We start from the raw sequence: 15,509 nt of genomic DNA on the forward strand, positions 1-15,509 counted from the left end.
TTTGATAATATACCGAGTTAAATAGTTGAGATTTTAATTTATGTTTTGAGAAAGTGACAATGGCGGATATGTTTCTTTGGCAAATTTATGTTTGTATATATTATGTGTTTCAACATAAAATGTATATCAAGTGTTTTAATGATTTATGTTAGAAGTTGTTTTTTAGGTTTATATTGGTTTTCATATATACAAAATGTTAGTATTGTGAATGGTTGAAAAAAAAATCATTTGATTAGAGAATAAGTTATTTTAAAGTTTTATATTTGTATTTCAAAAAACTTATTCTCTTTGGTTATTTATGATAAGTTTGTATTTTTACTTATGTTTAGATCTAAAACTTAATTATAAGATGTTAAAAAAATTGAAAACTTTGCTTTGGTAAATTTTTATTATGTAAAAAATTTAATAATAATATCTTCTTTAATTTACATATATATATATATTCATATGAGATAATTAAATAATATTATAGATGAAAAAAGAGGTTGATGAATATGAGATATTTAAATAATAATATAAATAAACTAAATTTTTTAATAAACATAGTCAATATTTAAATTATACTTGAAAATAAAAACCTTAGTTTACAATGGGGTTTGATGAATTGTTTTTTTAATATTGGGTTTAAGCAAAATGAGTCTTAAGCCCATGAGTTATATTAAAAAAATCCCATAAGTTATATTCTATGTAACACAAACCAAAGTCGATTCCGATCGTTGTTCATAAAAAAAAAGTCTTCTACGATCTATGCCGATTCAGCGACCAAAACCGGAGGACACCGCGGATTCGTTGCTCTCCAATATGAACATGTTCTCTTTTCTATCTTTGTTCTTTTACGAATTCATATGTCAACTGCGTATTCATTTGTCTTTGGCTTTAACTGGTGACCATTAAAATAGGAATATGAATGAGTAGGAAAAAAATTGCAGGAACAAAATAAAAGAAATGAAAAGAAAAATTTATTACTTTTGTTTTTGTTACACATAACAAAAATTCTTCATAAATGGTGTAATTTTTAAGGAATAGATAGGAATTGGTCATTACCATTATTCATAAATGATGTAATTTTTAAGGAACGCATAGGAATTGGTCATTCTTTTTGATTCCTTATATCACCGGTTAGAGCTTTTTTGTTTAATATTTTAGTAGAAATTAAATCTGTTTGTTAAATATTCTTGTTTCCTAATTATTATTTCAGGTTAGATATTTGAGACAAAACATCACGATTTACCAAACAGAGACCGATTTAAAACAAAAATACATGGACGCGGCAAAGAAGAATTGATAAAGAAAGGGCCATGGAAAGCCGAAGAAGACGAAGTGTTCATCAAAGATACGGTCCGCGTGAGTGGAGCTCAATTCAATCCAAAGGTCTTCTTCAACGCACCGGGAAATCATGCCGTCTCCGTTGGTTCAACATACTCCGCCCAATCTCAAAAAGTATACAACTTAATCCAATCCATGGTTTTTTTATTATTCTTCTTCAGTCTTTGTTTTGTTTGCCTAAACTTTATATGTCTTTTAATAGGTGGTTATTCTTGGCGGATGAAGAGAGAATGGTGATCGAATTGCAGGAGGAGTTTGATAATCAGTTATAGCAATCCAAAACGTCAAACAAATGAATTCCTTAAGAGGAAGACAGGTATTTTGAAAATTTTAAATAAAGAAAAAATATATTTCTGTTTGTTACCTTGGATTTTTCATTTTTCAGTTTGTGTGTGTGTGCGTTTTAGTTTCAGAGATTTGCTTTGGTCGAGTTTGATCTTGTTGATAATTAACATTTGAGTTCGGCTCCCACTTTTGGCTAATTTTAAATAGTTCAGTTAAAATTCATTTTGGATAAAATAACGGATAAATAGGATAAATTTAATTTTTTGAATAAAATATATTCAAGTGATTCAGTTCTATCAAGAAATTAGGATACTTTTAAATATTACAGATAAAAAATAATAGAGTAACCTAGTTTTGGGCAGTTCGATTTATAAATAATATTTTTAGACTATTTGATAACTTTAAAACTAAATATAATTAATATTTTTAGATATATAAAATGTGTTTGAGATATTCGGATACCCATTTGATTCTTGGTTTGATTTTAGTTTTTCTATTTTAGAGATGTAAGAACCATTCAGATATTTTGTTAAATTGATTCGGTTCTGTTTCTGTTAGACTTTGATTCTCGATTTATATCCTGAAGCTTAATTATATATATATATATATATATATATATATGTATTTTATATTTGATAAATAATTGATTTAGACTTATTTTTAATTATGGAGTGTATAAACAAAATATTAAGACTGATATCATTTTTTAAATAATAAATATACTTATTTATCTATATATTTATTTATTTTGAATTTTGTTAGTTTAATATTTTAATAAATAAATAAATATTTAAAATTCAAAATAAAAAATTTAAAATAGTTTAAAAGGAATTTTCAAATTTCACAATAATTATCTATTTATTTTAAATAATATAAGGTTGTAACCAATTTTAGACACCAGTTGGATCCAATTTTGTGATTCTACCTTAATAATATTGATTTTTACACCCATTTCAAAATATGGATTTAATTATTTTTGTCAGAAATTTTAATTAAAAATTAAAATATATACATGCTTTATATATTATTTTTTTCAGTGTGGGTACGTTCTCTTGGCCACATATAAAAATACAAAGGTATATAAACATTGACTTATTTTTTATATTAAATTCTGTTTTCCCTTTTATTTCTAAGCTGGAAATACATAAGCAGAGAAAGAGAATTATGTACAAACACTAATATCTCATCCGCCATCAGTTTGTTATTTGAATTCTGGATACCTCGCTTCACGGCAATCTTTGCAATCAAACTTTTCTCCCAGGGCTTAAGTATAGCGTTGCCAATTCTTAGTGATTCCTGTTCCTACCTGTAAAGTGCATATTTCAAGTCAAAAATTTTGGCACACGAAACAGAACCCTCCGAGAAAAATGTAAGTAGGAATTAGAAAGCATCTTACCAAGAGCAAAATGGCAAGGGAGAGTTTTATAGGAAGAAGCCTGAAATGTGTTTTTTAACCGGGAATCGTATGAGGTAGTAAGTCAGCGCTCACCGGAATCACACCAGTACCCCACCACTCGTGAAAACGTGAGCCTAAGCTGTTTAATAGACTGTTAAACTCAGATTCTTCTTCTGTCATACTCTCCTTGCGAATCGGGTTCTTGACAATCGGATCTTTGATTTCCGGAGGTGCGTTTAGACTACTTGGCATTTTGTTGCTTTAATGCCAGCTGAAGATACATCTGGAACAAAAAAAAAGAGTTTCTTCAGGTCTGGCAATTTGATTAGAGATCGCAGAAGGAGTCACACCCATGATAAACCACCATCACGCTTCCTGCTCTCCATATCACCCTTCCACCAGTTCGACGCTGCTCAGGAATCAGTTTGACGCTGCTCATTAAGCTGATCAAAAAGCATCAGTACATATAATAAAGTCCAAGTTTCAAAGCAAGAACACTTATACTTATTAGCTGGAAATACATAAGCAGAGAAAAAGAATTATGGAGAATAAAAGGTGTGACAGGACCCTCCACAGAAGTCTTTTCTCCAGGGTCAAATAAACAGACAACAGGGTTAATGTTTGGCTTCCTTAAAATATCTGAGACAAATAAGGTACTCATTACTAATGATTCATCAGCATATCAATTTGGGAAGACAAAGAAACTATTTTCTGTAAAGACATTGCAGAAACATAAAAAGCTTAAACTTTGAGCTCTTTAAAGATGGGTGAAGATAACCGTTCACTGAGAATAAAACAGAGTAATTGAAACGAAATCGGAATAAGTACGATACGAACCCAATACGCAAGAAGAAACCCAGACAGTGGAAGCAAGAACAAAACCATACAATGAAAGAAATTGGGATCTTAGCAAAATCAAGTGTTGGGGTTTCCAAAATAAAACTCAATTCGGGCAAAGAAGTATATACCTAGTCATTGGCTTCTTATTGACATCAATCTTCTCCTTCATCTCGATTGATTCGCCTCCTCTCCTAGCCCGAAAATCAGCAGCGACCATGACAACTCAGAAGAAAAAAGCGGGTGTGGTTGTTCCTTCCGCAGGCTTCACAATCTGTACAGCTTCTTACTAAACTCATCAAAATGAAACCCAGAAAAAAAAACTAAAATCAACAACACATATTGCTTATCGGATGAACACAAAAGAATCGCATCAAAGAAATAAAACTCACATATGATGTTCGGGAGATCAGTGGAGGATAGAATAGAAAAATCATCAAGCATATTTTTGCCAATCGTAGGAATGGAAGTTTCAAAGCATTTGTATCAAGCTTCATCTGTATAATCTTCGAAAAACCACGGTTGAAAGTGGTACAAAATCAAACTAAATAGATGTCGTTTAGTATTATTAGGGATTTCAGGTAATATGTCGTTCAGTATTATTAGGGATTTAGGGTATATTCGATTACTTTGAATGTATTACGAAAATAAAAAGAATTACATAGCTATCACATATGTGTTTCTGTTTGAATAAAAAAAATTACAAAAATACTGATTTTAATTAAAAACATAGCTTAAAAATAATACAGTGGCAAAAAATGGTAAATATTGTTGAAACAGGAGGGCACCTAAAAAAAGGGCCTTCTGTTTTAATAGTATTGATGTTTGTTTGAAACTTGGCACGTACTTGAAATAACCAACAAACTCGCTGGGCACTTAGGAATGTTCATGTATATAGCACTTAGGAATGTTCTCTCTAGTCATCTAGGTTCTAGGTTCTCTGTTCCTTTTCTGTTTCTGATTGAGTCAAGCATTTTTGTGTTCTTCTATCAAATTCACAAACTGTGAGATCTCAGCTTTATTTAACATGTAAAACAAAAAGTTTGTATAAGAGGAACAATGGAAACTGAATATAACACTTTCACTAATCCCATCTACAATTTTGTGAGTTTGTTTTAATCAAGATCTGTCAGATTGCTGGAGCATGTACATAACTTGAAGCTTGCCATTGACCTTCTCTAGGAGAATCTTCTTAAATAAAGCAGTGCTTACTTTTATATTTTGACATTTTAATAAACTTGAACATATTTTCATAAACTTGAACAGAAATAATATATGAATTAGAAGATGATTCAGGGATTAAAAAGCGTTGGAACTTGGTTTTTCCACTTTGGTAAACTCAAGCTGTGTTGGGAAAGACCACCCTTTTAACTATTTTTTCAAAATCGACACGATCGGTTATAAGCAGAACGTATCGCAGAAGCACAATTATATTGGCAATAGGGTAAGCCTGAAATATGTTCTCCATGAAGTTTCAAAATGGCTAGTAGGAAGTAAAACATGTATTTTTCTAAATAGCATCAACATTGCCTGCAATGGAATAAATGGCAATGCTCCAAAATGTAATAAAGACATACATTTTTAGACTAAACTCAAAGCTTCCACCGTTCAAATCATCTCCTGGACCACCGTTGCCGCTCTGATAAAACCAAGACGCACAATGTTACTTTAACATACAGAAGAGCCGTATCCAATGTAGTTACAAAATTACATCGACAACAAAGTCAGAGAGTCGAAGACGCTGACGCTCGTCGAAGATGCGTGAGATTGTGAAAGTTTGATTGCTTCGCAGTATAACTGAAACTGGTCAGGCTGAGATGGAATGTGTATGTTTTGCTAACAATGTCGGTAATAAACAGGGGAGCTGAATATCATCTGGGTTCGCAACACCTCCAGCCTATAAGACAGAGTATAAAAACAGCTTCATCAGCAACACTTATAACTCCGCACGGTATCAAAATTCAAGCTTCCTAAATAAATAAACAGAAACAAAATAATCTTACATTAACAAACCAAAACAGAAACAACAAACGAAACCAAAATCATCTAAAGCTTTCTAAATTAGCATACGGAACCAAAATCATCATCCATCAACAAAAAGAATAAAAAAGCGAAGCCAAAATCATCTAAACTATATCAATAAACAATACCCAAATCATCTTACATCAACAACAAAAACCAAATCAACGAACGTAACCAAAATCATTCTGCTGTAAAACAGTTTCAAGAGTTATTAGGATTTGTAGGGATAATGTTCACAGGATGAAGCCATACCTATTTTTATAGTTGAGATCCACCGCATGTAAGAAAGATAAGAATCATTGAATAGCGTCGAATCAATGCAACTTGTAACGCCTTCGAGGAGGGGAGAAGAACCGCAAACGAAACGACATAAAACCGGAAAGGATGCAAAGATTACTCATGAATACACGTCTCTTATAACCTTTCAGAACATCTATTTTTGGTTGATCGTAATAGGAATTTGCAGGAGAAGATGAACTCTAAATTTGAATGGCGGCTCCACGTTGAAATATTTAAGGTGGGCAAGGTTTAATTTGTTTATGCCCAGATGAAGTTATGCAAAGCCCACAAAATAACGGTGAAAGCCCAAAACCAAACGTAACAAATCGGATGATTTATAATGAAGAAGACACGTGTTGCTCTCTTAGTAAATGAATTAGTGACCTGGATGCTGATGTGTCAGCAGGAGGGAACCAACCCTTCTTTATATATATAGATAGATAGATACTTGGAATACAACCATAAATAACAAAAGAATTAATTTGAAAATTTAATTGTATTTGATGTAAAATAATATAATATATATAACTGTAAGTTAAAATTACAATATTGTCATTTCTTATACTAAGATTTGTATTATATATATGTTTCATTTAACACTAAGTTGGAAATTTCTTAACTTTTTAGATATTATTATCTGAATAAGTCTAAGTTTTAATGTATTGAACACCGTTTAAATTTATTGAATTGAAAGTTTGTGTGTACTTTTTAGGATTTACGGTTTGTGTAGTTTTTAGATCTTTGTGGTTTAAACTATGAATATATTTTTTAATACAATTGTAATATAAGAGCTCGTTAAGTAATCATGTTAGTACAATTATTAAAATTCGCTGGTTAGATAAAATCTGCCAGGAATGGGTTCAAAACTTGGCGTCTACTTGTTTTCAGAGTCCGGATAAGAGTGTTGTTGTATGCTGATGACAAAAAAAAATTTGCCGGAATTATCTTTAAAATTTTCAAAAACTAAAGAAATTGCTGCTTGAATGTGATTGGTTAAATAAATGCTGGCCGTTTCTTAATTGTTCAAAAAATAAGGAACGACATTGGTATGTAATAGTATATATCGTGACAAAATCTTGAATCTAATATAGAAAATTTTGAAAATCTATATTTAGTAATTTAAAAAAAAAATATTTCTAATATTATTTAATACTAGATAAAATTTAAAAGAATAGGAATTTTATTTTATAAGTATGAGATTGTAAAATAAAATATTAGTTATTTTCCTAGTTAATATTAAGTAAAACCAAATGAATACAAAATATAAACTATAAGTATCAAATAATAAAATAATAAAATCTAATTTCTCTAAATAAAATAAAAATCTAAGTTCTTGTTATGACTAACTTTAAATAAATAAATAAATTTATATTATTGATAATTTTCAAATTTTATCTGAATTATTTTGTATTTACATCAGTTTATTGTTAGATGTATGTTAGTTTTTGCCTTTTTGGTTTTTCAAAAATTTGCTTAATGATTTTTTTGGTCTGATATCTTTAAAAAGTTAACATGATATTTAAACAATTTAAGTAGAAGTTAAATTGTTGTTATTTAAAGCAAAATAAAAATTATTAAAATAATGTGTCACGGAGTTTCATGAATTACTAATAGTAAGCATATTATTCTTAACCTTATTTGTTTATAGTAATTATCATTTTTACTTTTTCTTACACTAATTCATAAATTATAACATAAACAATTTTTTTTTTAAATGGAAAACCATCGTAGGCAAAGAAAAAACCACAAAAACGTAGGAACGTCTCTTAGGAACGTCTTAAGACCGATTATTGGGTATTTTTTTTCTATATAAATCAGACCCAGCCGGACAGAGCGTTTCTTAGAAACGTTTCAAGACCGACTACCACTTGATCTTGAAGATGGGCGACGACAAAAAAAACCACAAAAACTTAGATTTTGGTTTTTATATTAAAAACAGTTATTTGTAAAAAGTAGTTTCCCTATATATTTTCAAAATCATAATTGGATGAAAAATAGTTTTAAGAAAAACAAAAATCAAAAACCAATTCAGAAACTGCAGACAATCATCCTTCAAAAGGACGATGAAAGTTTCAGAAGTCATGACTCAACTTGCATAATCGATATTAGAATTTCATAAATCTTGCTTGAAGAAGAATAAATCGATGGTAGAATATTAAAGAACAAATCAATAAACGATGCTTCCAGCTTGGTAGATCTACCAACGACTTCACCTTTCACGGATCAAGGTCTTGAGGGGATTGTCTCTTACTTTTTCAGATTATAAAGCAAATTATTCTATCTTTACGTACACATCTCTAACATGGATAAACATCTTTGAAATTTTATTTGCAAATCTTGATTTGAGATTTTTTTATCTTCGCTGAAGGATTCCGTTAATTGAGGGTTGATGGATACTGATTTGAGGTTTTTAGATCTTTTTGACAAAGTCATAAGAAGTTGACCAGACAACGACAAGATTATTCTAATATCACTGTATTTACTTTTTTGCTCCATTGACATGTAATCTGAAAATTTTTAAACCAACTATCATAGGACATAGTTGATGGATACTGAATTTAGAATCCATGTGTTAGAAGAAAAAATTGTTTATAAAATATCCATATTTTACATTTTAATTTATGTAATAATAGCAAAATGTAAATTTCAAAAATATTAATTATATTTACTGAATTTTGATTGGTTAAAAATCATAGAAAATATTAAACACATAAAATAATACATTTGTTGTTAAAAAAAATTTTTGTAGTTTTTTTTAAAAATGTGAAAACTTTAGAACATACATTTTTTTGAAACGGAGAAAATAACTTTTTATTTATTCTCGTAATTATTCTACATGTGAGATTGAAATGGATTCGATGTGATAATGTTTGCTTTATCATCCTCCTCGAGCTTCTCTTCTCACTGTTCTTTATGCAACAATTGTTTTCAAACGCGGCAAAAAAAAAACACATGCATCGTCTTCCGATCAGAAACACATGCATCTTCTTGTATACTTTACTGGACTAAGACACAATCTCAAGCTTATTTACCTGACCCAACCCATTATATATTATATTATTGGTGCCTGGTGGTCTCATAGAAAAGTCGTTAAGAGAGGACGAATAGCTTTAAAGGTACACATTCACAGAGGTAACAACAAGCTGGAAACTAAGCTGTAACTCCAAAAAAATACAATGGTGGCCACTTTCTTCAACATCGACAAGATGATTCTACTTTGCTGTGTCCGTCTTTTTTGTGTCTATGCGATTCGGAATAGCCTATGAATTGAATGAAAAGTTACGCAGATAGGATCTGTTTATAAGTGTATTTGAGTAAGATTCTAGGGGTTTCGATTATATTTTTATGGTCAACCCCTGGAATCTCATTGCAATCATGGAGGGAACTCAATGTCATGTATTCTTTGGTGTTAGAGAAACTGATCTTTCAGAGAATTGTTTTGTTGGTTTTGTGAGTATTCTTTCGGTGATATCAGTGAATCACATGCAACCAGAAACTCTAAAACAACCTTTATTGATGTTCGGCTTTTCAAGTAGATACCAAAAGAATCGATTTTAAATTGTTTTATTTTGGACTTTCACTTGTATTTAAATCTGACAACAACATGCATCAGTAAAACAAATTATTTTCGTCGTTGTAAACTAGTGCATTGAGAAGCAAAAAGAAAAAGAAAGACCAATTCCTTTTTTTTCTCTTTGACGACTAAGGTTTTTCGACCGAGAATTACAAAGATCTCTCTTGTCATGGCAACAATTTGTATAACTTTCTTTACGCATAATGGAATGTTGTTATACTACAAAGCATGTAGTCCAAATCTCAAGTGATGTTATACTGTGCTAAGTACACTAATTAACCATTCTTTTCATATTATTTTTTCAAATTTGTGGTATAATTTCACATGCATGACTCAACCCAATATATAGTATCGGTAGTCTCATAGAAAAGACGTTAAGATCGCATATTCAGTATGAGGAGTACACACACATTCACAGAGGTAACACAAGCTGGAAATTTGAATTAGCTACTGAGGAGAAATGACGTAAGATAAATATGGATGTGGAGTCAAGATTGCAGCCCAATATTGTACTTTGAGAAGAAAGTGGGCTTTTAAAAGCCCATTTATTAGCAAAGCGACAGAATCATTCCAAAAAAAAAACACACACACACAAAAGGATGACTCTCTTCAACATCGAGAAGAAGACGATTTGATCGATTTCGAAGCGCTCGCTCTGATATTATTAAGGTTTGGGTGATCCCAGAAATGGCGGGGCAGAATCCAAACATGGATCAATTCGAGGCGTACTTCAAGAGAGCAGATCTGGACGGAGATGGTCGGATCAGTGGAGCCGAAGCTGTTGGTTTTTTCCAAGGATCTGGCTTGCCCAAGCAAGTTCTCGCCCAGGTTTTTAATTCAAAAAAAACACTCCTTTTCGATCTCTGATTGTTTCCAGAAGAAAGATCTGATTTGGGTTTTACATAAATTCCATAAATGTTGATTCTTCTTATTTTGAATTGCGTGCTCTGTTCTGAGATTTTGATTAGGATCTGTTGTTAAGAAGTTATAAGTGCATGAGAGAGGGAGAGAGAGAGAGTAAGAGTCTAGGGGTTCCTTTTATATTTTATTTTGGAGGCCTGCTTGCTGAAGAAACTCATTGCAATTAAGGAGAAAACTTAGTGCCGTTTATTCTCTTACTATTACACAAACTGCTAAGAATCTTTCAGAGACTTGTTTTACTGTTTTTGTAAGTCGGCTAGTATTCTTTGGGTGAAGCTACCATTTGTAAAAAAGCTTTTGCCATTTGTTTTTTAGAATAGTCAATGGTAGAGGAACCTTTCCTGCACAATATGTTTCCCTAGAGGGCTCTATTAAGTGACGTTTGGTTATATAAAATTATCTACTGATCAGTTGTGTTCTGCATTTGTAGATATGGTCGCTTTCTGATCGGTCGCGCAGTGGTTTCCTTGGTCGGCAAGACTTTTATAATTCCCTGAGGCTTGTTACAGTTGCACAGAGCAAGAGAGACCTGACACCTGAGATTGTTAATGCAGCACTCAATACTCCTGCCGCCGCCAAGATACCACCCCCCAAAATTAATCTCTCAGCTATTCCTGCACCCCAACCTAATCCTGCTGCCGGTCCGGTTGGCTCAACAGGTCATCAGAATGTTGGGTTTAGAGGACCAGGGGCTCCAAATGCGAATCTCAACCAGAATTATTATCCACCTCAACAAAACCAGCAAGTGAGACCAAACCAAGGAGTGTCTGGGATGACTTCGCTTAGACCAACTGCTGGTCCAGAACATAGACCAAATGCCTTACCAGGTCAATTTCAACAAGTTCCTGCTGGTAGTGCTACTCGTCCTCCTCAGGCTGTTCCCACTAGTGCACCTGGTCCTGGTAGTTCACCGCTCAATCTCAATAATTTGTATGCTGTAAACACCAGCGGATACTCCTCAGGCTTTGGAGGGGGCAGCTTAGCAGCACCTTCTCCTGGCTTTAGACCAGAAACACAAGTTGATCCGAGAGCGCTGGTTGTATCTGGAAATGGAGGTGACATGTTTTCCTCCTTCCAGCAAAAACAAGAACCCTCTCTGAGTAGTTCTTCAATCAGTTCAGCTATCGTTCCTGCTTCTGCTGGAACTCAACCTCCAGTAAAGCCTAATGCTCTCGACTCCCTACAGAATATGTTCTCAATGCTGCCTGCAGGGAACCAGCCTCAGCACCCAAGGCCAGCAGCGAGCTCACAGCAGCCCAGGCCAGCATCAAGCTTACAGCCGCCTGCAGTGTCTTCTCAAGGTCCATCTTCCGGTTTGCCACATGCAAGTGCAGTTGGATCTGGCCATTCAGCTCCTGCTGGAAATAATCAGCCTCCGTGGCCAAAAATGAAACCATCCGATGTTCAAAAATACACAAAGGTATTTATGGGAGTTGATAGTGACAGGGATGGAAAAATAACTGGTGAGCAGGCAAGGAATCTGTTTTTAAGCTGGAGGCTACCCAGGGGTAAGGCTCTTCGATCTTTCAGTCCAATGTACATGAAGAATATAGTTTTCCGTTCAACTGTCATCTCTCTTGAAATTAGATGCATTGAAGAATCTTTCTGAATTTTCTTCTCGTTGTGTTATGTTAGATTTAACTGCTACGCTCTTGGGGCTTATGTTTCTTGAATAATATCTGGAAGTGATTATGCTATGAACTGTTTAGGTTAACATATTATTTTTGCTCGCTTCCAGATGTATTGAAGCATGTGTGGGAGTTATCTGATCAAGATAATGATACTATGCTGTCTCTGAGGGAGTTCTGCATTTCATTGTATTTGATGGAGCGGTATAGAGAAGGCCGTCCTCTCCCAACATCACTTCCTAGCAGCATCATGTATGATGAGACACTGTTATCTATCTCAGGTGCACCAAGTCATGGTTATGCAAATGCTGGATGGGGATCTGGTCAAGGTATTGCTCAGATTTCATGCATTTTCGTGATGTTCTCCCTTTCCCTGATACTTCGCTATAAGTAAAATTTCTGTACTGCAAGGTTTTGTACAACAGCCAGTGATGGGTCCGCGGCCAATCACTCCGCCAACTGGCATGAGACCACCAGTTCCTGCACCAGGCCCTCACCCTGGCAGTGGTGTAGCACCTAATCAGCAAAGGAATCAAGCGCCAGCTTTGGATGATCCTTTTGCCAGTCACCTACGTAACGGGCATTCTGCGAGCTCAAATCTTCAAGAAACAGCAACTGATGGGGAAAAGGTAATCATCTGCATTTTCTCTTTAATTATGCAGCATAGAAAAGTAATTTCAAAGCTTGGATAAGTTACTATTCCCTGTACATTTTCTTGGATGCTTGTGAAACAATTGTTTCTATTTTCTGATTCTCTGTAGGTTGAAGAAAAGAAAAATGTATATATGGACTCCAGGGAGAAACTTGAATATTACCGAACAAAAATGCAGGATATTGTGAGTACTCCACTATAAATTACTCTTGTTATTTGGTTAGAACTTATAAGTAATGTTGATTCCTGTCTCACGATGCCACTTTTTAATGTCATTTTTTCTTGTATTTTTCCTCACTCTGTCAGGTCTTATACAAAAGCAGGTGTGACAATAGATTAAATGAGATCTCTGAAAGGGCTTCCTCTGACAAGCGTGAGGTGCATTTCACGTAAATAAGCACTTTTCTCAGTTCTTAGAGGCTATCTGTCTTATTCCAGAACCAATTTCTATTTCAGGCTGAAACGTTGGCAAAGAAGTACGAGGAGAAGTATAAGCAAGTTGCAGAACTAGGGTCAAAATTAACTATTGAAGAGGCCAGGTTCCGCGAGATTGAGGTATGGCTAATTCCTTTGGCTGGCACATAAAATGGCACAACACCTAATATACATTCCAGCCATATATTTTTCTTCCATGTGCTTTTTCCTCCAATATTAGGCTTCTTTTTTTTCCAAACATTGACGTTGTGGTGATAGGGCTTTGATTAATTTTGTAATAGAACTCTCACGGAATTTTGTTAACCCATTCCAGGGGAGGAAGATGGAACTGAGTCAAGCAATTGTGAACATGGAGCAAGGTGGCAGTGCTGATGGTCTTCTTCAGGTACTTGGTCTCTACGTTTATGTGATGCCTACATTATTAATTATCTATTGTGCGTGCCTGACTGATGCTTTACTGGGCATATTCAGGTCCGGGCTGACAGGATACAATCAGATCTAGAGGAGCTGATGAAGGCTTTGACTGAACGCTGCAAGAAACATGGGGTGGAGGTTAAGTCGAAGGCCCTTGTAGACCTCCCTGCTGGTACTATATATGATTCTCTCGCCCTGTGACTTCTTTCTTTCACTGCAGATGAATTCAAATTACCTATTTTATAAACAAACAAATAATTTGAAAACTGTCAATGTTGCGGCTCACAGGCTGGCAACCTGGAATTCAAGAAGGGGCAGCTCTTTGGGATGAAGAATGGGATAAGTTTGAAGATGAAGGTACAACTGGAAACTGTTCTTTTCCTATCTATCTATAGCTAAGCACATAACAAGGACGTTAACTGATAATCCTCCTCCCATTGTTAGGATTTGGCAATGAGATTACTTTTGACAAATCAAAAGAGCAAAACTCGTCTGGTGAGAAGGAAAACGGTACGGTGGATGATGTCAGTGGACCACCTGATTCACCAACCCATTTAGATGAGAACTATGGACCCTTTTCAGAAACCCCAGACCGCCACCATGAGAGTGAATATGGGACAACTCACAGTGAAGATGATTCAGGCAGAAGCCCTAGGGACAGTCCTCTCTCTAGGACTGGTACTGAGATCCCTTCTCCAGATTCTCGTGGAAAAAATTCTGAATTCTTTGATGACTCCAATTGGGCAAGTGCATTTGATGACACTAACGATGATGTGGATTCTGTCTGGGGATTTGATGCATCAAAAAGCCAGGTTAGTGCCTATTCAATAATCTCAACTGAATATATTTATCCACATTCTTCCAAGCTTAGGATTATAATATTGTCATTTGCAGGATGGAGATTACTTTGGATCTGGTGGCGATTTTGGTGGAAACTCAGGGGGAGTAGATTCTCCAAGTTCAAGAAGTTTCACCGGTCAGAGAAAGAGCCCATTTGGATTTGATGACTCAGTTCCCAGCACTCCACTCTCGAGATTCGGGAACTCACCTCCTCGGTACAGTGACGCATCAGTAGCCAGAGACGGCAACTTCGATAGCTTCTCAAGATTCGACTCTTTCAACACCACCAGTGAAGCTGGCGCAGGTTTCTCCTCCTCCTCCCAGCCAGAGAGACTGTCGCGGTTCGACTCTATCAACAGCTCCAAAGACTTTGGAGGAGCTGCCTTCTCCAGGTTCGATTCGATCAACAGTAGCAGAGACTTCGGTGGTCCCTCGCTTTCGAGATTCGACTCCATGAATAGCACAAAGGACTTCAGTGGGAGCCATGGATACTCGTTTGATGATGCAGACCCGTTTGGTTCCACAGGTCCCTTCAAAGTCTCCTCTGATGATCAGAGCCCCAAGAAAAAGTCAGATAACTGGAACTCCTTCTAGCCAGCCACGGTATATGATTTGATTATATTATCTTTTTTTTTCTTTTTCCCATATTTCCTCGCTTTGATGAACTTGTGATTGTTTCCTTGAAAAATCTTATAATTTTTTCTCCCAAATTCTGGTTTTTTTTTTCTGGATGAGACAATAGCTTTAGACTATTTGTAATGTGTAAAGTTTGTCTTTGTTTTGGTTTCCTACTGAGTACTGTATCTCTGTTCTGTGCTTGTGAATTCATTTGCTTTATTATTGTCATAACAACATTTTGTCACTTTGGTCGTGGTGAACGTGTATTAAGATTTTTTATTT

General features: G+C 34.5%; 1 protein-coding gene and 3 long non-coding RNA genes across 7 annotated transcripts; 2 read left to right on the top strand and 2 right to left on the bottom strand.

The window, feature by feature from the left end:
* Nucleotides 1–511: 511 nt before the first annotated feature.
* Nucleotides 512–1,833, top strand: LOC130500375 (uncharacterized). Its single transcript, XR_008939004.1, has 2 exons — nt 512–1,440; nt 1,529–1,833. It is a non-coding gene; the product is annotated as an uncharacterized LOC130500375 (long non-coding RNA).
* Nucleotides 1,834–2,693: 860 nt separating this feature from the next.
* LOC130511870 (uncharacterized) lies at nt 2,694–4,668 on the bottom strand. Of its 4 annotated transcripts, none has more exons than XR_008945371.1 (5): nt 4,237–4,668; nt 3,976–4,133; nt 3,358–3,646; nt 3,008–3,290; nt 2,694–2,917 (listed from the first exon to the last, which is right to left on the bottom strand). It is a non-coding gene; the product is annotated as an uncharacterized LOC130511870 (long non-coding RNA). The 4 variants fall into 4 exon arrangements; XR_008945372.1 differs by having other exon boundaries at nt 3,358–3,450; nt 4,237–4,663; XR_008945369.1 differs by having other exon boundaries at nt 3,008–3,646; nt 4,237–4,667.
* Nucleotides 4,669–5,338: 670 nt separating this feature from the next.
* On the bottom strand, nt 5,339–6,387 carry LOC130495805 (uncharacterized). The gene is made up of 2 exons (XR_008934845.1): nt 6,119–6,387; nt 5,339–5,741 (listed from the first exon to the last, which is right to left on the bottom strand). It is a non-coding gene; the product is annotated as an uncharacterized LOC130495805 (long non-coding RNA).
* Nucleotides 6,388–10,297: 3,910 nt separating this feature from the next.
* Nucleotides 10,298–15,471, top strand: LOC108808525 (actin cytoskeleton-regulatory complex protein pan1). The gene is made up of 12 exons (XM_018580656.2): nt 10,298–10,547; nt 11,071–12,148; nt 12,379–12,597; nt 12,680–12,897; nt 13,030–13,104; nt 13,227–13,298; nt 13,377–13,475; nt 13,669–13,740; nt 13,827–13,941; nt 14,058–14,126; nt 14,214–14,581; nt 14,664–15,471. The coding sequence occupies exons 1-12, from the start codon at nt 10,407–10,409 to the stop codon at nt 15,201–15,203; spliced, it is 3,066 nt and encodes a 1,021-aa protein (XP_018436158.2). The 5' UTR covers nt 10,298–10,406; the 3' UTR covers nt 15,204–15,471.
* Nucleotides 15,472–15,509: the final 38 nt, after the last annotated feature.

This window comes from Raphanus sativus, chromosome 1 (assembly GCF_000801105.2).
Source record: "Raphanus sativus cultivar WK10039 chromosome 1, ASM80110v3, whole genome shotgun sequence".
NCBI classification, from domain to species: Eukaryota; Viridiplantae; Streptophyta; class Magnoliopsida; order Brassicales; family Brassicaceae; genus Raphanus; species Raphanus sativus.